Here is a 25,170-nt window from a genome sequence, read left to right on the forward strand (position 1 = left end):
GGGCCAAGAAGTTCTTCCTTGAGGATTGGTCTTGATGGTGTTTCTCCTATGTCTGCTGCACTACATCAGTCATTGTCCCCTTAACCTTCACAAAAGCTTTTGAAAATATTTATATTTTTTGTTTATAAAAGTGGTACAATTAGACACCAATCTGTATTCAACAGGGCAATGGTTAAATCCATGACTTTGGAGACTATGTGTGCTCTTGTTTGAATGTTTCTATCTCCCCCAGATTTATATGTTGAAACCTGATCTCCAAAGTGATGGTATTAAGAGGTAGGACCTTTGGAAGATGATTATTAGATCATGAGGGTAAGGCTCTCATGATTGGATTAGTGCCCTTATATAAAAGGGCCAACGGAGCTTGTTTGTCCCTTCCAGGACATGCGAAACACAGTGAGAAGGAACCATCTGTGAGGAAGTGGGCCCTCACTGAATCTGCTGGTACCTTGATCTTGGACTTCTCAGTCTCCAGAGCCATGAGAATTGAATTTCTGCTGTTTGTAAGCTACCCGTCAACGATATTTTCCTAGATCCGCCCAAATGGACCAAGACAATTTAGAATTAACATAATGAGGAAATCTGTGTGTACTGATGAGAAAATATGTCCATCATGTCATAGACTAAAAAAACCAGTTTGCCGACTATACACATATATACACTATGATTATATTTTTATTTACAAAAGCTATACAAGTATGTAAAATACACAGGTACATGTAGATTCACTAAAGCTTTAACCTTCTGAAGACTGGGTTGGGGGTAAACAAGAAGAGAGAATGATAGTTTTCAATTTTTGTTTTGTATGCTCAGTTTATATGTTCATTTTTCTGTTGCTGATGTAACAAATTATCACACATTTGGCTTAAAGCAACACAAATTGTTTATCTCACAGTTCTGGAGGTCAAAAGTCAAAAGTCTGTCTTACTGGGCTAAAATCAAGGTGTCAGGAGGGCTGTCTTCCCTTCTGGAGGTTCAGGGGACAATCTGTTTTCCTGCCTTTTCCAGATTCTAGAGGCTGCCTTCATTCCTTGACTTGTGACTTCTTCCGCCATCTTAAAAGCCAGCAGACTCACATCTTCAAATCTCTATCTAACTCTCTCTTCCGCCTCCATCTTCCACTTCAAGAATCCTTGTAATTTCATGGGGCCCACCCAGATAATCCAGGATAATTTCCTTGTTTTAAGGTCACATGATTAACAATCTAAATTCCATATGCACCTTTCTTACCACTTGCCATGTAACATAACACATTCATAGGTTCTAGGGCTTTGGATGTGACCATGTTTGGTGGGGTGTTATTCTGAGTACTACACTAGGTAAGTGAAACTACAGCTTTCTCACAACCTATGTGCTGGCTGTTCATGCTTCCTGTTCAGATAATACCAGGTAAATGAGAAAAGAGAAACATCTGTGGGTAAACAATTATAATTTAGTACATTATTATTCTTTAATTTCTATAGTATTTATAATAAAGTTCAATAAGAATTTATCTATGAGGAAGTGGCTTTTCTAAACAAGTGTAAAGCCGCCTTGTTTGGAAAAATGTCAGAGAGACTGCATACTTTTTCTTCTTGCCCGCTTTTCCCATGCTGGCCTCTGTTGCAGCTCTTCTGAAATGTAATCATTGCTTTATTTCTTTATTTATCTCTTTCCTAATTTTCTTGGAGGTTCTTTAAGATGGGGGCTATATACTTTAACTTACCAACCTATTCAATGAATATTCATTAAGTACCTATTATGGCTAACTATTTTTCTGAACATTTGGGATATATAAATTGATAAAAACCAATAAAAATTTCACTTCTTTAATGGAGGAAAGACATCCTGTATAGAGGGTGATGAATGGAAATAAACTAGAACAGGTCAAGAAGAATCACAGGTGCCAGGGTTAGGGATTGTTTGTAACTTTAAATAGGTTATTAGAATAGGCCCCATTAGGACGGTGATATTTGAGTAAAGGCTTTGATGTGGTTTGGGTGTGTCCCCATCCAAATCTCATCTTGAATTGTAGTTCCCATAATCCCCACGTGTCGTGGGAGGGACCCTGTGGGGGGTAATGGAATCATGGGGGTGTTACCTCCATGCTTTTCTCTTGATAATGAGTGAGTTCTTGAGATCTGATAGTTTTCTAAGGGGCTTTTCCTCCTTTTACTCCACACTTCTCCTTCCTGCTGCCATGTGAATAATGATGTGTTTGCTTCCCCTTCCACCATAATTGTAAGTTTCCTGAAGCCTCCCTAGCCATGCTGAACTGTGAGTCATTTAAACCTCTTTCCTCTATAAATTACCCAGTCTTGGGTATTTCTTCATAGCAGCATGAGAATGGACTAATACAGGCTTGGAGGAGTTTAAGGAGTTAGTCATGGGGTGTCAGAGTACGCTTCATTAGGAAGATGCTATTTGAGTAAAGACTTTGAGGACTTCAAGGAGTTAGTCATGTGGGCAACTACACAACTGCATTGGAGGCAGAGGGAACATTTACTCTAAAGTCCTTAAGGCAGGAAAATTCCAAGACTGATCAAGTAACAGCAGGAGAGCGTGTGCAGACGCCTTGGGCCAAGATGTTGAATACATACTGAAGGGAGCCAAGGGTGGGAGGTGATCCGAGAGAGTGATTTTTCTGATGTGGATCAGGGTGGTAGCAATGAACGTGATGTAAACTCATCAGATCGTGGATGCACTATACTTGGAAGATAGGGCAAGTAAGGTTTGTGGACAGCTTGGTTGTGGGATATGACAGAAAGAGGTTTCAAGGATGATTTCAAGGCTTATAGTTTCTCTAATTGGAAGGATGAAGTTGCCATCAACTGAAATAAGGAAGGCTATGATGAGCAGGTTTGGTAGAGAAGATCAAGAGTTTGTGTTGGGCCTGTTATAAAGTTGAGATTCTATAAGACTTCCAAGGGTAGATGGTGAGAAGACAATCTCCAGATATATGAATCTGGAGTTTAGGAAAGAGGTCTGGAATATGTGTAAATATGGGAGCCATCAGCACATAATAGATGCTGAGTGAACAAAGAGACTGCCTGAGATTATCAAATGAGGCATAGATGGCTTTAGAATGAGACTGAGGTTGGAGTCCTGGGTCACTCTAGCAGAGATTAGGGTAAGAAGAGAAACCAACCAAAGAGAGTAAGCTGGAGCCCTCTGCACCCTTTTTGACAGCAGTAGGTAGTAGATGTTTATTTAGTGGATAAATGCCCAAAGAGGAGGTAAAGTAGCAAATGACAATGGGGAATTTTATCTGTCTATGCAGAATAAATTAAAAGGTGAAAAATAGAATCAACTGTATTTATCTCATCAGTGAATGGGTAGGAAGCAAGTGATGGAAATTAACATAAAAGTAGATCTGAGGCCGGGCACGGTGGCTCACGCCTGTAATCCCAGCCCTTTGGGAGGCTGAGGCGGGCGGATCTCGAGGTCAGGAGATCGAGACCACGGTGAAACCCCGTCTCTACTAAAAATACAAAAAATTAGCTGGGCGCAGTGGCGGGCGCCTGTAGTCCCAGCTACTCGGGAGGCTGAGGCGGGAGAATGGCGTGAACCCGGGAGGCGGAGCTTGCAGTGAGCCAAGATTGCGCCACTGCACTCCAGCCTGGGTGACAGAGCGAGACTCTGTCTCAAAAAAAAAAAAAAAAAAAAGATCTGTTTCTTTTTACTCTATAAATATATTTGTTTATAAAAAAAACCGTTAATTTTAATAAGTTAGAGTGTTTTTTTCTTATGCAATAACTTCTTTTTAATCTTCATGATGCTTAATGTGCTGGTGTGGCTAATTCTTTGAAAAAGTATGTAAAAATATCCCTTCTCTACAGAGATGAATCTAGTTCTTCAGATTGGTTCTCTACAGAGATGAATCTAGTTCTTCAGATTGGTTATTCCTATACTTTTTATTTGTTTTTGTTTTTGTTTCAGAGACAGGGTATTGCTCTGTTGCCCCGGCTGGGGTGTAATCACAGCTCACTGCAGTCTCGACCTCCTGGGCTCAAGGAATCCTCCTGCCCCAGTCTCCTGAATAGCTGGGACTACAGGGGCACACTACCACACTCAGCTAATGTATTTATTTTTTGAAGAGATGAGGTCTTGCTATGTTGCCCAGGCTGGTCTTGAACTTCTGGGCTCAAGCAATCCCCCTGCCTAGGCATCCCAAATTGTTGGGATTACAGGTGTGAGCCACCCATGCTTGACCATGTGAATATGAATATATTGGAGAATAGCAACACTAAGTAGTTGAAACTCATTTTAGAAATTACCCCATGAACATATCTAAATTCTTCGTAATGAATCATAGAAGAATTTCTAAAGTCAACTTGGTAAAATGTACTGATGATTTTCATTGAAAAAGCATGATTTTGCTTTCATATATTTGATAGTTTGTAGAACTTTCAACTTTCACTGTGGTCTTAACTGGTATTAAAGGTGATTTGGAAATTGTATTGAGCATGTATCTTGCTATAGTATAAAAGAAGTAGACATTTTCCTTAAGAACTTTATATTCTAGGTTAAACAGTTAAAACACTTATATAAATGTACATATAAACAGTTTAGTTGAGGAAATATAAGATGATGTAATTGCAGGTCTATTTGACTCCCACCTATCTCTTTTGAGAGAAGAATTTATAAAAGAATAGACTGAAAAAGTAGCAATAACTATAAACTTGCATTTTGACAGAAAGGAAGAAGAATAGAAAAGGAAGCAGAATCAGCTGCCTTGGTGTGGATACAAGTTCTACAAATAGGACAGCCACTATGCTTGAATAGTAGTAGTTCACATACTTCACAAAGTAAATTAAATGTGATTATATTGGGCCTGACCTGTTGGTGAGAAGTGGATGTCTCAGCGTGGGGAGGTGTGTAAGCTTGCTCAGGACCAAAAAGAGCCCTAGGTAGTGAAATCTTTGTGAGCGGTTGGAACCTGAATAGGAAATAGCATTTTAACAATGCTCATCTTGAAACCACAAACCTCAGTTTTTTTATGAGTATGTTAAGAGTCTCTGAAGACACAACCTGGGTTGGACGATTACCCAAGATCTGTTACATATTTAACATCAGGGAAGTTATGCAAAGCTTATTATTGTTTCTTGTGTTTATTTTGGGTGCTGACCTTCAGAAAGGCCTTAGCTAATCTCCAGGTCAAAGCCTATAGTGACCACCCTTGCTGCCGCTGCATGCCACACCTCCCTCTCTGTGCTGTCTTGCTGCATTTAGGGACTTTGTTGTCATAGTTCCTCTCTTACTGCAAAGAGATTCCAAAGCTCTTGAAAAATAGGAAGTAGCTCATCCTTTTCTATGGGCTGAGGGGAGCAGTCCTTGATTTACGATACGAAAATTCTATAATCTTTGGACCTTTGATAGAGGTGACAAATACAGAGATCTTTCTTGGAATAGAATTTGTCCAAAAGTATTTTGAGAAAGCACACAAGGCATTAACATTTACATTTCCAATTAAAACATAGGGAAACTGTTTACAACAAGGGGACAGAAGTTGATGCTGTTGTTTATTGTGTTATATGCTGGTTATAGACCCTCGTTTTACAGTTATTTCTCTAAAATGCAGTAAAAAAAAAAAGAATGCCTAGCAACATAGCAACCTCTATGAAATGAGGCATATGCTATTTCTAAGACTCACAATATGTTTTTCTGAACTGTTTGCTCATAAACATGTTTATTGTAGGTGCTGTTTGGGCAGGGACTGCTTTCCTGTAGAAATCCTCTCTTGAATACACTAGGTTCTGGTTCCTCTTGTGGAAGAATGAAGCTCTTTTTGACTGCCTTGGAAAATTTGATACTTTCAGGTATTTATGACATAATCAATGGCTGATATGTGTCTTCAGGATTTATGACTGTCCTGTCATAAATTGCCATAGTTTCAGAGTGCATACAACATCACTGTCTTTTTATTACTGTTATTATTGGAGACAGGCTGTCACTCTGTTGCCCAGGCTGGAGGGCAGTGGCGAGGTCTTGGCTTATTGTAACCTCCTCCTTGCCAGCTCAAGCCATCCTCCCACCTTAGACTCTCGAGTAGGTGGGACTATAGGAGTGTGCCACCATGCCTTGCTAATTTTTTTAAAAACATTTTTGTAGAAATGAGGTTTTACCATGTTGCCCAGGCTGGTCTCGAACTCCTGAGCTCAAGGGATCCACCCACCTCAGCCTCCTAAAGTACTGGGATTACAGGTGTAAACCATTGTGCCCGGCCCACTCTGTCTTTTGAGGTGGTGGGAAGGTGAGATGTAGTGACACAGATATTCCGTGTACCATAGTGATACCTTATTTATGAATCATCTTGCTCTCTCTCTTAAAGTCTCTCTATGCTAGAAACATCATTTGATGTGGTATTCTACATGGGTTCACCTTCTGGTTTTGTCACTAAATGCTTTATTACTTTGATCTCAGCCCTTCTCTGTGTCTAGAGAATTGTTAAATTACTAAATTAAAATGAATTTTTGAGAGTCTTTTGATGTCACGAAATGTAATAGCTGCTGAGTGCCCAAGTATATATCAATTTTTCTTTAGTGAAGAAGATGCATAAGTGGTAAAGGAGAGGCTGCTTTTGGAGAGGACAGAGTGAGAGGAGATGGAAGTTTGAAAATATGTCTTATAAGGAAGGCCAAAGAGGAGGCAATCATTCTGTAACATGTACTTGTGATCTAGTAAAGCTTGTGTTTTGTATAGAAGGCTATGTAGGCTTTTATGACTGGGAACGTGTGAAAATAATGACCTAGAGCCAATGGGGCATAGGGACATTTGTGGCATCTAACCCAGGTCTTTTTCATTCCCAGGCTAGGGGGCTACAATTCTCTTCTGAAAGTTACTTGGCATGATTATCTTGCTGTTCTTAAAGCAAAATAGCCCAAATTTTGTTGAAGAAATGTTTTAGAGAAATGATTGCCTCATATTTCTAGCACCACTCTTGGTTATTTGTTTATTAAATAGCTTTTTATTGGGGGAAAAGTGTATGGAAATTTAAGTTGGGGAAATTACTTGGGAGAACTTCTTAATGTATTAGTCTGTTCTTGCACTGCTATAAAGAATTACTTGAAACTGAGTAATTTATGAAGCAAAGAGGTTTAATTGACTCACAGTTCTGCAGGCTGTACAGGAAGCATGGTTGGGGAGCCCTCAGGAAACTTACAAGCATGGCAGAAGGATGAAGAGGAAGCAAGCACCTTCTTCACATTGGCAGAGCAGGAGGAAGAGAGTAAAAGGAGAAGTGCTACACACTTTTATTTATTTATTTTTTTGAGGCAGAGTCTCACTCTGTCACCCAGGCTGGAGTGCAGTGGTGCGATTTTGGCTCGCTGCACCCTCTGCCTCTCAGGTTCAAGTGATTCTTATGCCTCAGCCTCCCGAGTAGGTGGGATTAGAGGCATGCACCACCACGCCAGGCTAATGTTTATAATTTTAGTAAATACGGGGTTTTGCCCTGTTGGCGAGGCTGATCTCAAACTCCTGGCCTTAAGTGATCTGCCTGCAGTGGCCTCCCAAAGTGCTGGGATTGCAAGCATGAGCCACCATGCTCGGCCTACACACTTTTAAATCTTTTAAATAACCAGATCTCATGAGAACTCACTCACTATCACAAGAACAACAAGGGGGAAATCCACTTCCATGACCCAATCACTTCCCACCAGGTCCCTGTCCCAACATTGGGGATTACAATTCAACATGAGATTTGGGTAGGGACACAGAGCCAAACCATATTACTGAGGAACAACTTAATGTAGGTAGTTTCTGTGTATGTGTGAGAATAAAGTTTTCTCATAAACCATTCTATTTTTTAAGTTCAACTATTTTATCTTCCTTAAAGATAGGGGGGTTGAAAGTTGATTTTATAGTTTGAGCTCTTGTTATTTTTCAACCATTAGCCAATAAATATAAGTGGCAATTATTTAAGAAGAATAACATAAAAATCAAATATTGGGAAATATAAGAAGCTTAGAATTGTGGAGTTGGAAGGGACAAGTCACCTCAATTTATAGTCAGCATTTATCTAATTGTTCTGCCCCCCTTAACTGTAAAATGGCAAAAGTAATACTTGATCCATAGATTTCTTTTAAGGATTAAAAGATAATGGATTAAAAGATAATGTATACATTCAAAAATATTTTTTAAGTGTTTTGTTTGTTTGGTTTGTTTTTTCAAGACAAAGTCTTACTCTGTCGCCCAGGCTGGAGTACAGTGGTGCTATCTTGGCTCACTGCAACTTCCGCCTCACTGGTTCAAGCATTCTCCTCCCTCAGCCTCCCAAGTAGCTGGGATTACAGGTATGTGCCATCATGTCCAGCTAATTTTTGCATTTTTAGTAGAGACAGGGTTTCACCATGTTGGCCAGGCTGGTCTCGAACTCCTGACGTCAAGTGATCTGCCTGCCTTGGTCTCCCAAAGTGCTGGGATTACAGGCGTGAGCCACAGCACTTGGTCTATTGAGTGTTTAGTATGTGCCAAGGCATATGCTGGTTCAGAGCATTTATCTGTGTACTAGAAAGAAGATCCTGGCTTTACTAACTAGGAGGGAAAAAAACTTTACCCGGTGATGACAAAGGTGATAAGTACTTCCACAGTGCTCACTGGGACAAAGTGTCAGACCTTACACAGTACCTGATACTAGGGGAGAAAGAGGGATGGACCTGATGTGTCTTAGGTGTAAAGTATACCCATTATTTAATCCTAACAGCAATTCTGTAAACCTGGTCTTATTTTCCTTCCTTTTACAGATGAGCAAACTTGTGTTCTTGTAGGTCTGTGTCAAGTAATGTTTGTTAAATAAGTTAATGTGTAAATGGAAACCTGAGCAGTTGTGCAACATGCCCAAATTCTTCAGCAAGTTAGCGACAGCTGGGACCAGAGCTGTTTCTGACTTCAGCCCAGGGGTCCTTTCATTATTCTACACTGCCTCTCAGAGTGTGCATATGTGTGTGTGTGTGTATGCATGGGAGATAGGAAAGTTGCAGTCTTATATATGCTACACTTATCAATATAAAAATTATTTCGCAAAACACAAATAATAGTGAAGTCAGGGCTCCTAGTTTAATCCATTTTAATTCCTATCACTAGTTACAGGTATATTCAATTATCCAGATACATTGACTTTGTGCTGTGGATTTAGTGTACTAAATAACAGGATCCAAATCTGTGAAGTTTTCTTTTTCTGGAAAACTACTGGCTCTGAAGCAATTTAAGCCAGAATTCAAGGCCATTCATCCAAAATTTAAGGTGTTCTGAAATAGAAGGTGTATATATCACTTTACCTAATGTGTGGGTTGTGTGGGAGACTTTTCTTTGCAAATTGAATCATTGGAGACCAATGATCCTATAACTGCATTTGAAATCCTTCAGCTGGCAAACCTTTGGTAGTTTTAATTTCTTTCTCAAAGAAAACATCTGTTATAGGTGTCTGTAGTCTAGTTGTGTGTGGGCTACCATTTCAATTAGTAAAGCTATAATGACAGTCTTGGGATTTTGTAGAAACTCTAGTAATAGATAGAAGTGAACATTTCTAATCCTTTATTATGATCCCGTTATCAATTTCAAGTCAGTTTCTTCCCTATGCCATCTATCCACCAACTCCCAGCTGTCTTGAAAGAACATATATAATATTTTTCTAACTTTAGGGAATTTCTTTAAGTTTGAGGGCCTCTTTCTTTTTGCTAGGAAGGGAAGCTGGGTCAGGAAAGCAGAGGAGTTAGTTTTGGAGGGCCCTCCTTTTGTGCATCATTTAGTTGCAGACCTAAGCAATGTCTTTAATCCCAAGGAAATGATACAACACTCCTGGAGTCTTCCACGGTTTTCAGAAGGTGAGTATTCACTAACAGTACCTAACTCTGTCCCTTCTGTAATTTATGTGGACTCTAAACATTGCTGTAAATTACTGCTGGAGAAATACAAGACTTGTACATTTTTCTTTTCTTCTTTCCTTCCTTCTCTTTCTCTCTTTCTTTCTTTCTTTTTTTTTTTTTTTTGATGGAGTTTCACTCTTTGTTGCCCAGGCTGGAGTACAGTGGCACTTAAAAGTCAACCTGAATCGCATTTTTCTCCAGTCTGCAATAGTTTGCCCAAATAATTACAGTTTTAAGTCTTTTAAATGGTTACTAGTCCTTCCAGCACAGAAAGGTGATGCAGCCCCAAATAATGTGTATGTCGGTACTGTCACTACAGTGCTTTGGGTCGACCAATCTCATCCTGACTTCTGATCTGGAGTCTACTGTCATAGAAAGGTATAATATGCTTATAATTTTTCTCCCCCAATATTTTTTTGCTTCTCTGTGGTAGTATTTCTCCCCTAAACACTTAGATATGTTTGATTTTACCCTTGCAGCTGTTATAAGGCAGACAAGCTCGAGCTGACACACACAGTTTCTCTCATGACAAGGACCAATTGTGATTTATGACCATTTACAGGATGCTAGTGATGTGGGGAAGGGTGTGTTTTTAGCTAGCAAGGCTATGTCCTTTCACTTGGAAATAAACAACATGTTAAAAATATGTAGCAGGGTTAAAAAGAGGAAGCTTCACTGTAATTTTCGTTTAGTGAAGAGCCCTTAGGCTAACTTTCTATAATGTTCAGCTAATGTATTTATATCTTCAAATCATCTTAACAAATATTTATTGACTGCCTGCTTCTTGCAAGGTGTTATGCTGGCTGAAATGAAAGTTTTCATGAAAATTCTAATGTATAGAATTAGGAAGTTAGAAAGCGGGGTTATTAGCATGGGTCTTTGTCTGCTTTAGTTGAATAGAACCTGTTATGAAGCAATACATTTTCCTCCAAAAATGTGGCTTCTTTAGCAAGCAGCATATCAACTAAAGATGAAAGAAAGAAGTGGAAACATTTATTCACTTGTAATGTTAATATAAATCTTTGTTTACATCAGAAATTCCTGAAAACCTAGATTATAATATGTTACAGTACAACCTTGGGTTTGGCTTTTAGCACCAAGGTTAAACAAAGATTTATGAACACAAAGGATGCTGTGAAAGCTCAGATTCCTGCTAAACCTTGAATGTCCTATAGTCCTCTAAATGGTCCTAAATGTGGAAAAATCAGTCTTCTCATTGGTTAGGACCCACTGACTTCCGTCATTGTGATTACTGTGATATAACCTGTAGGGTATGAGTGATTAAATAATTTAATATCACTGGGAGAGTTACTTATTATGTGTTTTATTTGTATATTTGCAAGCAGTTCTTCATTTCTCATGACAGTTCTTGCATTCATCATTTACTGAAATGGGGTTCTGAGTTAATAACATTTTTTTTCCTCATTATAAAAATTCTCAGAACAAGTCAAGATCTAATTAGACATCTTCAATTTATTAAATCAGACCTCTTTACAGAGCCCTTTTAGAAGCCCAGGTAACACTTGTTGTTTTAAATCATTGGCCCAACATAGTCACATGAATATACCTTGATGCAAAGAAGACGGTGAAGACATAATTTTTTAGCCTTTGCATATTAAAAAAAATCAGAATTCCGATAGTAAGAAAAACATATTGTTTAGTTGCCCAAGTTGTGTCTTTTCCTCCACCTCTGATTTCTTCCCAATACTTTGATGAAGTACTCCCAATACGCTGGCGATTTTCTTTTTCTTACCCACTATAAAGTGTGGTGTTTGCACTTCATGCCTGAGTCTTTCTTTCTGAGAAGAGGCTCCTGCAAGTCTTTGGCAGCTTTCAACTACATTAATTTTACAGGTCCATCCTTGAAGCAAAACTTTAAAAAGGTATTTTATGCTTTTTTCCTTCCTTTTTTTTTAAAAAAAATTTTTTTCACCTTTTAATTGTCAGTTCTAATTATCTGTGCAAACTGATTCAGGCAGAAACATACAATTCTGAGAGAAAAAGGGACCCTGGGACTGACAACCTAGGTTTACTGAGTGGGAGAGGCAGAGGTGCTTCCCAAATAAAAACTGTGGCTGTTACCAGAAGAAGGGAACATGGATGCTGGAAAAAGAGAGGACAGACATCCAGTTCTGGAAGGTTTATTTGGCTTTTATTAATAAAAATACGAAAACCTTTCCTTGGTTTTCTGCTCTTAATCTTCCTTTAAATACATCAACTAGACATAGTCGATATAGGTGGTTCTTGTAAGATAAAACCTCCTTGGCCCCATGCAGGTACTCTCCTGATATTTATACACAGAATTGCCCATGTCTCTTAAAAAAGAGAACATCTGATTTGCCTTTAAGAAAAATGTGCAGGATGGGGTGGGAATGAGGATGGGTGAGGGCTTTACATTTCATGCAGTTGCAGACTTTTTGGAGGCAGCTGTTACTCTCTGGGTCATATTTTAATTCCTGATCCTGAAGTGGAGGGGAATCCTGATGTTAGTGTCTGGGTGGTATTCTTGATAGACTTTTAGTTGAATAAGTAAGGAAGGATGCTCACATGAACAAACCTTATTCAGTGTCCCAGTTTCTGAGCAGCCCAAGGCACCAAAGCCTAACCTAGGATGAGGATGGTTTGTGTGGAGCTGGTGAAACTACGGCTCCCGATCTCATCCAAGATTGTTGTTTTCCATTTGCTGCTGAACAGCTGTTTGTTTGGCTTTCCAGTGGCATGAATATGCCCACATAATCACAAACTCCTAGATATTGAGGCATCTTAATGAGAACATAGCCTGATTTTGGAAGGAATGGAATGAAGGAGGCCAAGTGAATTGCATCAGGGTGCCTGGTAGAAAAACTGGCATTAGAACCTTGATTCTATGCTCACTGTCCATGCTCTGCTCCAGCACATGAAATTTGTCAGAGAAAATGAGGTGAAGCGCCATGGTTTCCTATGCCCTCCCTGTTTGTTCCTGGTACTTAACCAACCTAAAATCTACTCATGGATCTGTCAGGTTTTAGATTTAGTAACAGGCTCATTGACTATGGAAATAATTGGGTGGGGGCTGAGGTCTTTATGGTAGATTCAAGTAACTAGAGCAAGAGTAGATGGGTTATTGTGGTAGAATGAGGGACATTTGCTAGTTTAAATCACATTTCTGCAGTTTGTGGTTGGACTTGGAGCTCCTTTGTCTCTGTAGCTTAGTAGCAGATGCGCTTTTCGCTGCTGGGGCAAAACTACCTACAGTAGTGTGAATCAGCAAGTAGGGAGTATTATTAGTCATGTGAATTCAGATACTTCCTATTGCCAAAGGCTTGATATATTCATATCTTACATTTTATCTTCTCTGTGACGATTCATTACATGTAGTGAGAGCATATACTTAGTCTTCTGTGTGGCTCAACTGGGGGCACATTTGGTCTAGTCCAAGTAATTATATGTAACGTAAAATTACATACAGCACAGTCAGCAAAGAAGCTGTCCTTCCTTCCCCTATCACTAAGATCTAGGGTGACTCTGGAGTGCCACTGTGTGAACATTTCTCACTCTTGTGAGCATGTTTCTAAATCCCAAATCAATCTGACAAAGGATTTTCTGTGAATTTCTTGTTAATTTCTTGACATAAAAGCTCTTATGAACATACATAATCCAAACTTAATTCTTTGTTTGAGTCAAAATCATTTTTATTCAAGAGGGAACAATTATATGAATCTAGATTTGCCTGGTAAATCCATAACATACAGACCTGAAGTTCAAGCAGAACCCGAGGTAATGTGAGCCCTGGGTAAGGTATAGTAAGGATGGAGAGGTAGGTAAAGAAAGGCGAGAATGATTCATTTATTGAGAAAGATGAGCAAGGTGGTCAAATAGATTTGCTTCTCAACAAAGAGTGTAGTTTAAGCACTTAGTTTTGGTTTATTTTGAAGCTGCCTTCCCTTTTTCCCATCTCTCTGTTCCAACATAACAGAATAAGAAGGAAAAAAAATCAATACAAAACAACCATTTACTTATTTCCCAGAGTAATGCTTCTCAAACTTTAACAATGTGCATGCAAATCACCTGGAAATCTTGTAAAATGCAGATTCTGATTCAGTAGTGGTCAGGCAGTGATTCTCAAAGAGTGTTCCTTGGAGAAGCCTTGTTGGAACAACTGTGAGCTTATTAGAACTGTAAATTTATGAGCCCCACCTAACCTACTGAATTACAATTTTATTAGATGGGCCCAAAAAGTGTTTTAGGAAACTTACCAGGTGATTCTTATTCACCTGAAAGTTTGAGAATCACTGACATAGAGGAGATTCTCTGGAGTTTTTCTCAGGACTCTGGTATTTTCTACTGTCACTGGGCTTACAGCATAGAGTTGATCTTTAGCAATGGAAACAGTTGGACAGAGATCTTTATTTAGGCTCCTGAATGGCTGTCGGCATCTTAAAAGTTGACTGGCTTCATTAAAGTCTCAATTTCTTGGTCCTTTGACATCTATTATGATAACCCTGATACTTTCTAAAGCAGACATGCCACTTCATGGAATCACGCACCTCATGGAATTCCATGCACTTCATGGATTCATGCACGTTAGCACAGCTAGACGCCTTTATGTGGCAATTGGGTAATACTTACTTTAAAAGATAGAATAAAGGAAAAACTACCTAAAATTTCCCATAACATTTTTTTTTTTTTGCAGAGTTTTCAGGGGTATGGATACTATATGGGCTTTATATCTTCATATCAGCTTAGTCCTAGTTAATTGCTATTTTCAATCATATTAATGGCCATTGGTCATTACTAGCCAGCATCTATGACTGGCTGGTTCTAATGGCTACAAGCATGCTTAGCAGTGCCCTCATGAATGTTGCTATTATTGTTGAAGGAGGAAAACATTTTAATAATTGGAATTGGATTTTCTCAGTATTCAGTATTGCAAAAGGTGGATGTAACTTCTTATGATGTCTCAACAGCTATTACTTTATTTTTTAATTTATTTTTAAAAATCTTATTGTCACACCCCATGATTCTGCAACAGCTATAATTTTAATTCCTGAAAGTTTTGATGATTTCCTCCAAGGCTATAGCTGGAGAAATGCACATTGTCTATTATTAGTAACATTTCTCAAATTGTTTACAAGGCCTGCAATGTAGATGGGCTGAGACTGTGTTTATGCTTTTTCACTGAGAAATTTTGGTCTTGCAGAAAGAATCCATTTGTTCTGTGACTCTCTATAAAGCAAAGAGAAGAGTTCAAAATTTATAAGGGAGCCCAACAAGTGTTCCAAAAAAGGCTATTTAGGCACAACATTTAGGTGCTTATCTAGTATGTTGTTTCTATCAATACATAGCTTAAATATAAATAGATCTAAGAACCTTAGTGAAGACGAAAGGGTATAGCATACCATGCTATAAAATCTGTCATACAGAATACACATAAATTGTCTGCTATAATTTTGTAGTCTTTCCAAAAGCAATATAGTGTGTCAACAGCCCTCATTTACAACTTATAGAAATTTACTCATTTTATGCAGAAAATTGGAAAGGAGCAGATGTTTATTCCTAAGCTAGAATTTTGAAGGCCAACAATTAAAATAAACATGTCTCTGCCAAAACTTGAACTAAATTGAAAAATTTAGCATATAAATTAAAGCTCACTTAAAACTAAATTTATCAAGGAAATACATTTGTTTTGCATTGCTGGTTTCAATTATTCTGAAAAGACTTTTATTTTTATGGAACACTGAAGATTTTTAAAAGTTTCAAACAATTTATTGGACAATTGCACCATTTAAAATGAGTTACAAATGTCTTGCTTAAATGTATGAGCTATTAGCACATAGTTGATGACCTTATAGAGAGACATTAAAGCAACCATATCCTCAAGTTTATGTCTGTATTCCCAGGGGAGTACAAGAAACTGGTCTGTAGACCTGAAATAGATAAAGCTGTGGGCAGCATTCTCTTCTATTCATTTGTTCCTTTGGTCAGGAATCTGAATTTTGAGACATATTCAATAAATTATGCATACTCAAATATTTGTGCTCTTAGCTTATTGCCACAGAGGAAAAGAGATTATTTCCTACTTTTTAGTATCTCTCTGCTTTTGTCTGATTTGTACAATGTTGCCTAATTAATTTTTCTTAAACACTTTGCCCTCCACACATTTTGCCTAAAACCTTCATTGGCTCTTGTAAGATGTGCTAGCGTTCTAGGGTCTCAGTTTACTGTTGCTACCCTACTTAAATGAATCTCCAATGCTTCCTAATTGTTACTTCTTGGCTTCAACCAATCCAATGAGTTTCCTTTCTCTGACACATATCAGATTTATGCAAAGTAGTTTCTTGGCTTAAGTTGCCCTATATTTCTACAAAGGTCTAGTCAGATGGTCAGATGTGACTATCTCTACATATGGGTCTGAAATCTAGTTTAGGAATTCTATGCTGTGAATGTTTTAGCTTAAAACTCTAAAATTTAACTAGTTTTTTGAATTCTATTATATTACATGCTTCTGGAATAAATATAAACACAATGAAATCCTTTCTCGAAAATTTAGGATGATGTTATACACAATATAAATAAGTTGTAAGATAGTGATTTCTACTAGACAGTTAAGGTATTAAGGACTATTTGTCCTTGTATTAAATGGACCCAGGCTATGCCTTTCTAGTGTTTTTGTATACTCTGATTTTTTAGTGGCTTTCCATTAAATCCTGAAAGCTCGCTACTAAGACTCATGACATTTTTTTGGGGTTAGAAAAATTACTATGATTCAGGGCTGGGTGCGGTGGCTCATGCCTGTAATCCCAGCACTTTGGGAGGCTGAGGCAGGCCTATCATGAGGTCAGAAGATCGAGTCCATCCTGGCTAACACGGTGAAAACCTGTCTCTACTAAAAATACAAAGAATTAGCCAGGCGTGGTGGCGGGCGCCTGTAGTCCCAGCTACTCGGGAGGCTGAGGCAGGAGAATGGCGTGAACCTGGGATGTGGAGCTTGCAGTGAGTCGAGATAGCGCCACAGCACTCCAGCCTGGGCGACAGAGTGAGACTCCGTCTAAAAAAAAAAAAAAAAAAAAAAAAAAAGAAATTACTTACTATGATTCTCTCTCTCAAATAAAATTCTGGTGCCTTTTCTTTAACTCACCAAAAGTAGATACATACATATTTCTAATTCATTGTTTGAAGAAAAGCCTTAAGACATTTTGAAATAAAATTCTACACACATTACACAGAACTTGTAGCTACATGAGGAGAGCAAGGTTTTTTTGTTTTGTTTTTGTTTTGTTTTGTTTTTGAGACGGAGTCTCTGTCTGTCGCCAGGCTGGAGTGCAGTGGCGCGATCTCAGCTGACCGCAACCTCTGCCCCGCCGGGTTCAAGCGATTCTCCTGCCTCAGCCTTCCGAATAGCTGGAACTACAGTCGTGCGCCACCACACGCAGCTATTTATTTTTTTATTTTTTTATTTTTAGTAGAGTTGGGGTTTCACCATGTTGGCCAGGATGGTCTCCATCTCCTGACCTCGTGATCCACCCGCTTTGGCCTCCCAAAGTGCTGGGATTACAGGCGTGAGCCACCGCGCCCCAGCCTGTTTTTGTTTTTATTTTGTAAAACGGCCTTCTCCACGCTGAAACTCTCTCTCTTTTGCTCTTTCGTCTGTCATCTCCTCCCCACTCCCACACCCCACACTCCTTTACCCAATCTTGCCACTGCAGGACAAGAGATAGGATGAAAGTTGGAAAATAATAATTTATGGAGAAAGCCTGTGTTCCTTGCTTTATGAAAGTAAATTGTAGAAAATTAATGTTGTGACAAGATGATTCTATTTTGATGAATAAAATCATTGAAAAGCTATCAAGCCCCACTGTTTCTCTGCTGAGAGAACTTTTTTTCCTCTCTATTCTGCATTCCTATTCTTGGCTTTCTTCCCAATTAGTCTCTGCTAAAGAGTGATAATTAGGGAGATAGGATTTTCACCTACCTTGTGAACAGTAAAAATACCCATTTTTCCACCACTGAAGCTATGTGTATTAATATTCTATGCTTTCAGAAAGAAAATCCCACACGACTGTGATTCCTGCTTAAAAAAGGAGGTGATCTAATGCCCAAATAAAAACAATTTTATGGTACTTTTATGAGCTTCTGGGAACAATGGCCATGTGATGTTCAGTTGCTTGTTTCATGTCTGATGACTGAGTTCACGTACGTCTTAGAGGCTAAATTTGGTTTAAAATATCTTACATCTTCTCAAATTCCTTATAACAAGAGCAGTAAATTAAAATTAAATTTCGACCTTAAATGGATTGCATGTTTTCCATTTGTAATATATTCATATGGTTCAAAAATCTGAAAGAGTAAATGAGTACATAGTAAGAGATTTCCTTCCTACATCCCCATCTTCCCAGCTCCTTTTACTCCCCCTCCCTTCTGCATGAAAACTACTGTTACTAGTTTTTTATGTGTCCTTCCAGAGTTTTTTCTGCATATACAAACCTAAAATAAACATAGATTCTTATTCTCCTACTTTTTACAAAAAATGTAGCACATTTTATAAATATTTTGCCTCTTGATTTTTTTCTTGCTTAACATAATATAGAGTTATTTCCATATATACATACATAGGGACATTTCTTAATTTTTTTATAGCTGCATATCATTTCCTTGCACTGAAGTACCATAATATATGTATATTTCACAATTACCTGATTCATGTATATTTGACTAGTTTCAAATCTTTTGATATTATAAACAATACTGCAAAGAATATTATATATGCATAATTTTATACAGTAGGATAATTTCCCAGTATTGGAATTGCTAGGTTAGAGTACAAGTTTATGAATGTTGATCAGCATTGTCAAATTGCCCTTGTATAGGGATTGTGCTTAGTTAGGCTCTTACCAGGCTTATATGAGATTGTTTCTTTTTCCTCAGCCTTACCAATAGAGCATGTTGTCAGCCTTTGGCATTTTGCCAATGTGATAAATACAAAATAATACATTAGCAAATTTTTAACCTGTGTTTTTCTTATTATGAGTGAAGTAACATATTTTCATATATTTAAGTGATGTTCCTCTATACATGATTCATATCTTTTATTTTTTTCAACTTTCAAATATTTTATTGTTGATCTTTTTATTATTTATTTCTATAGGCTTCATCTAAATTGCACCTTTTCCTGTGATATAAAGTAAAAAATGTTTCAGAATTATATCATTTGTATTTTGACTCTGAGTATCATCTTTTTTTCTATTTTTGTTTTTTTGTTTGTTATTTTCTGAAGAATTGGTTGAATTTCTCTAGTTCATTTTTCTTCGTGGCTTCTGGATTTTTAGTCATAATTAGAAAAGGCTTTCCCCTTCCAAGATTATAAAGGAAATCTCCTGGGATTTTTTGTACTTTTGTATTATCTTTAATATCACATAAATCTCTGATTCATCTGGAATTGGCTTGTAGTAAGAAGTTTATTTTTTCTTTATATGACTTAATTATTGAATTGACTATCTTTTTCCCACTGATGTAAGATATTACCCTTATTATACACTAAATTCTTCTCTATGTTGAGCAATAGTTTTGAATTTTCTATTCAATCTCTTTGGTCTGTTTATTTATGTGCCAGTATTCAGGGACTATATGTTTTAACATCTAGAATTTCTAAACTACCTTTAATAACTGAAATTGCTAAGCTGTTTTCCTATTTAAAAGTTTTTCTGAATATTCTTTTCTTCTTTTTTCTTTATAAACTTCCAGATTAACTTGTTTTATTCAAACAGCTGGTGTTTTAAAAATAGAATTTTATTACATTTTCAAATTAAATTGCTGTCTTTATGATCTTGAAATTTATTCTCAAAATTATGATATTACTTTTTCAGTTGTGTAATTCCCTTTGTTTCCTCTAATGGTGCTTTAAATCATCATATAAATCTTGCACATCAACTTTATCAGCTTTATCTCTTGGTATTCTATCTTTTTCATCACTGTTGTTAGTGATTTCTATATGTTGATTTTGAATTCTATTTTACTCATCTTTTATTGCTTGTAGTTGTTTTTCAGTTAATTATCTTTTATCTTCCAGGTGTATAATCATAGCTTCTGTAGTAAATAATTCCTTTGTTTTCCTCTTTCCAAATTTGTATAGATCTAATTTGGTTGTAACTCGTCTAATCGCTTTGGATTGTACCTAGAGATCAGCTTTAAATTTTATCAGTGATCATCTTTTTCTTGTTTCTGACTTCTGGGATTCTAAAATTTTGTCATAAAGCATGATAATGGTTTTTGGTCTTGGTTGGCTGTATTTTATTACATTAATGAAGTATCCATCTGTACAGTCCTAGAGTTGTAGCTGGACCTGTGAACACCACCTTAAGACACGCATTTCTCAGCCCCGCTTGTATTTAAGCCTTACTTGTATCACCTAGTGATTCACGTGTGCCCATGTTCTTACCATTGTAATGTAAGTAAAAGTGATACATGCCATTTCTTCCGCATCCTTTCTTTTCCCTTCTTGCTGGCAGGAAACCAGAAGTGATGGCAACCCAGCCTCAACTATGTAAAGGACAACAAGGCCTTCAGGGATGGCTGACCATGAGATGGAGGGAACCTGGGTCCCAGAATCACTTCGTGGAACAGACTACTCCCCTGAACAACAATTTCCGATTATTACTTGAGAAAGAAAAATAAACATAATTGTTTTTACAGCCATTTTATTGTTGAGTCTTTTGTTACACATAGCCCTTTATTACCATGAATCCACATTTATAGTTGACCCTTGAACAATGGGGTTAGAGGGTTAGGGGCACTGAACCCCACTGCTGTTGAAAATCTGCATATAATTTTTGACTCACCAAAAACTTAAGTACTAATAGTCTACTATTGACTGGAAGCCATACTGATAACCTAAATAGCCAATCAACACACATATTTCATGTATTCATGATACATGTTTTTCTTAAATTTTTCTATATTTCTAGTTTGCACAGCAAATCTCCAAGCAATTTTTATGTATATTTATTTTTTAAAATCTGCATAAAAGTGGATTTTTGGAGTTCAGACCCGTGTTGTTCAAGGTTCAACTGTAGTCCTTTTTTTTTGGTGATTTTTTATTTAATCAAATGATTTATTTTTTTTTAATCAAGTGATTTTTTTTTTGGTCAAAAACCTTTTTCATCTATGGAAATTATTTTGTGCTGTATCTCTAGATATATTCATATAAATTATATTAATGGTTTTACAATATTTGACCATTCTTGCTTTCCCTGGAATAAGTCACATTTCATATAACGAATTATTTGTTCAATTGCTTCTGGGAGTGTTTCACTGATATTCATACCTAAGATTCGTCAGCTGTTTTTGTTTCCTGCAGTCTTTATAAAGTTTTGATGTTAGTGTTACTCTTTTTTGTAGAGGAAAGAATAATTTTTTTAAATTTTTCCTTGTTCTGGGGCTATTTTAAAATGCTGGAACTCACTGTTCTTTAAAAATGTGGTAGAATTTTCCTAGAAAACTTCCAAGGCCAGAGGTTTCAGAGTATTAATAATTGGCACATTTCTCTAATTCATTTGTTGAAATCAGATTATTTAGAGTTTCTATATCCTTTGGGGTCAGTTTTGGTGAATTACACATTACTAGAAAATTACATATCTCATCCAGATTAAATTTATTTTGGCATAGAGCTGAATAAAATAGTCTCTTTTGGCTTTTTTATTTTTCTTTGTTTTTGTGGCTTTTTAAATTCTTATTTTCATGTTTGTAGTTTGTTCATATTTCCTTGAATAGTTTAGCTGTGCTTCATACATTAAATATTTTTCTTAAAAAATAATTTTTAAAATTTATTTATTCTATTTTTTCCCTAACTCCATAAATATTAACTACCCTCTTCTCCTTTTCCATTGATTTTTTGTTCTTTTCTATAAATTTCATTCAGAAACTCAATTTCCTTCTTTTCTTTATTCTTTTAAATTTTTTAATAAAAATTAAATGCTCTGAATTTTCCTTTGAGCAGCTTTAGCTATAGCTCATGAATTCAGGTATGATGTTTCCATTAATATTATATATTCAGATATATCAGATTGCATAACACTTTGAAGAGGGAATTGTTTTGGAGGGGGTTTTAAAATTACCATGAGAAAATTTTTATTTTTCTCCAGTTTTATCAATTTCTATATTTAATGTATCATATTAAGAGTATGTTTTTGCTGTTATTTCTAGAATTTGCCTATTTCTGAAATTTTCTTTATAGCCTCATATGTTATCAATTTTAATAAATATTCCATAAATCCATAAATATGGATTGTTGAAAAGAAGATAGGTCTTTTTATTTCTAATATAAAGTATTTTTGGTATATCAAACATCCATAACACATTAATGATGCTACTCTATTCTCATAGCTTGAGAGAAGAGAATTACTCTCTTCTCACTAGTGTGTTTCTGTCTCTTATTTCCTGTAATTTCAGGTTTGTGAACATTTTGCTATTCATAACAATTTTTTGTGAATTGCACTCTCTTGAGTTATACAATGTTGTTTTTTGCATAATTTTGGGCCTAAATTCTTGCTTGTCTAATATGAAAAATAAGACCATCTACTTGGATTCTTTTCTGTTTTGCCAGTATATCTTTTTCCACATTTTAATTTTAATTATTGTGAATCAGTTTGTTCTAGCTATTCTTTTAAACAGTATTGAGCTTGGTTTTACTTTCTCATTCAATCTAAATATCTTTGATTTTAACAAGTAAATTTAATTGATTGATACTGATATAGTAGGTATGTTTGTTCTGAGTGCTGCCATATGTTAAATTTTTTGCTTTCATGTTTGCTTTATGTTCTTTAACAGTCTTTCATTATGTTGTCTGTGTACTTCCCTTTGTTTTAAGTATACTTCTGATATGTGTGAAGGTGACATATTTATTCAATTGGCTATCTTTATAATTTAGTTGTTAACCTTTTGTAAACTATGTTTGTACTTCTATCAGTTTTTTTGATCTGCTTTAATGATATTACTTGATTTCCAGGAATTTTAGTAAAATAATCAACAAACATTTTCAACTTCCTAATTTCTTTTCCCCTCCTTTGCATTTTTTAAAATTTTACCAGTTCTGCTTGGCAGAGCACATAATATTAACATTCTTTTTTGGTCATCCCAACCCTCAAATCTTTTCTATTATTTCCCCAGTCATATTTATTTGGCTGAAGACCACCTACTACTGTCGTCAAGAAAGATTAAATCATTTTTGTAAGTAAAAGCTGTTTGTTGCCTTTATTCCTAAAGGACAACTTGACTCAAACTTTCTTTTTCTGAGGATCTTGTAGATGGTGCTGTTAATACATGTTTTATGGTGTTAAATGCAACTGTAGAGAAATCTGATTTTCATGCTTATAAGTAATTTACTGTTTTTGCTGGACTACCTTACATATTCTTTCTTTATCATATGAAGTTCAATAACTGTCTGGGTTGTCTATACTGGGTTAGTTTTTCCTTGCCTCCAGTGTACCTTTCAATATGTATAGTATTATTTTATTTCAAAGACTTTTGGGGAGCTTATATCTTTAAGTTGTCTTTATGTCTCTCTGTTTTTCCTTTTTAAGTACTCTGTCTTCTTCTGTTAAGGCTGCTATCACAAATTGTCATAATCTAAGTGGCTTATGAACAACAGAAATTTATTTCTTACAGTTCTGGAGGCTGAGAAGTCTAAGATCAAGGCACTGGCAGATCTGCGTCTGGTGAGGGCTGCTTCCTGGTTCATAGATTCTGTCTTTTCACTGTATCCTCACGTAATGGAAGGAGCAAGGAAACTTTTGGGTTCTCTTTTATGAGGGCAGTAGTCCCATGCTTAAAGGCTCTGCCCACATGACCTAATCACCTCCCAAAGGTCCCATCTCCTAATACCATCACCTTGGAAGTTAGGGTTTAACATAGGAATTTTAGAGGGACATAAATAGCACACTCCAAATACGTTTGTTGTATCTACTTTGCCTGTCTTCTGTATCTGTCATCTAGTCTCTCATTCTTTTCAAGTCTTTATTTTCATTTTATTTTGTTCTCCTTTTTTAAATTAGCCTTTATGTTCCTTATTCTCTTTTCTGTAGATTTTTTTTTTATCATTTCTTTGATTTCACGCTATTATTTCTTGAGCTCTGACAGGTTATATTTGAGCATTTCCTCTTGACTTCCTGTTTCTTCTTCATGATCTTCTTTTTTTTTTTTTTTTTTTTTTTTTTTTGATGGAGTCTCACTCTGACGCCCAGGCTGGAGTACAGTGGTGCATTCTCAGCAGCTCACTGCAACCTCTGCCTCCCAGGTTCAAGCGATTCTCCTGCCTCAGCCTCCCAAGTAGCTGGGACTATAGGCACGTGCCACCACATCCGGCTAATTTTTTGTATTTTTAGTAGAGAAGGGGTTTCACCATGTTAGCCATGATGGTCTCGATCTCCTGACCTTGTAATCCACCTGCCTCGGCCTCCCAAAGTGCTGGGATTACAGGTGTGAGCCACTGTGCCCAGCCCATGATCTTTCTTTTAAAGGCAGTTGCTTCTTTTATTTTACAAAACTAATGACAAAAATTTTGGTTAGACTTTTCATTCTGTCATTGAAGAAATTCTTGTGCTCTTTGTCTGTTGGTAAGTGTTACTGCTCTTTCTCCAATTTTTTTTCTTATAGTAACCGTGTATCAGTGTTGTTCCATCTCCTTTGCTAATATTCAATACTGAATGAATTGGGTCTTCATGCCTTAGGTATATTAGCAGAGGTGTTTGTGAGGTGGGAAGATCTAGGCAGCCTTCTAAACTTCACATCTGAAAGGTGTTCTCATTAGGTGGTTCCACAGAGACAGTGTACTTGCTGCTAATATGGCCCCTTGTTCAATCTGTCTGTCTATTATGAATCAATCAATCAATCAATCAATCAGTCATCTCTCTGTCCATCCATCCATCCATCCATCCATCCATCCATCCATCCTTCTTTCTTTTCTGCCTCTCTAGTCTAAACTGTATTTAGGAGGCTTCAGCAGCCAGCCCTACTCACTGCCATACTCCTTCTAATTTTTTTTTTTTTTTTTTGAGACGGAGTCTCGCTTTGTTGCCCAGGATGGAGTGCAGTGGTGCAATCTCCACTCACTGCAAGCTCCACCTCCCGGGTTCACACCATTCTCCTGCCTCAGCCTCCCGAGTAGCTGGGACTACAGGCGCCCACCACCAAGCCCGGCTAATTTTTTGTATTTTTAGTGTAGACGGGGTTTCACTGTGTTAGTCAGGATGGTCTCGATCTCCTGACCTCATGATCCGCCGGCCTCGGCCTCCCAAAGTGCTGGGATTACAGGTATGAGCCACCACGCCTGGCCACTCCTTCTAATTTTTAACAT

General features: G+C 37.0%; 1 protein-coding gene across 1 annotated transcript in view; it reads left to right on the top strand.

Annotated features, from left to right (window-relative positions):
* Window positions 1-20,516, top strand: part of LOC129135687 (pro-neuregulin-2, membrane-bound isoform-like) — a 68,319-nt gene extending 47,803 nt beyond the window's left edge. Inside the window, exon 2 of the mRNA XM_054656638.2 lies at window positions 20,330-20,516. Coding sequence (XP_054512613.1) covers window positions 20,330-20,343 — 14 coding nt within the window. The 3' untranslated portion in view covers window positions 20,344-20,516. The remainder of the gene's footprint in view (window positions 1-20,329) is intronic.
* Window positions 20,517-25,170: the final 4,654 nt, after the last annotated feature.

Source organism: Pan troglodytes, chromosome 7 (assembly GCF_028858775.2).
Source record: "Pan troglodytes isolate AG18354 chromosome 7, NHGRI_mPanTro3-v2.0_pri, whole genome shotgun sequence".
Lineage (NCBI taxonomy): Eukaryota > Metazoa > Chordata > Mammalia > Primates > Hominidae > Pan > Pan troglodytes.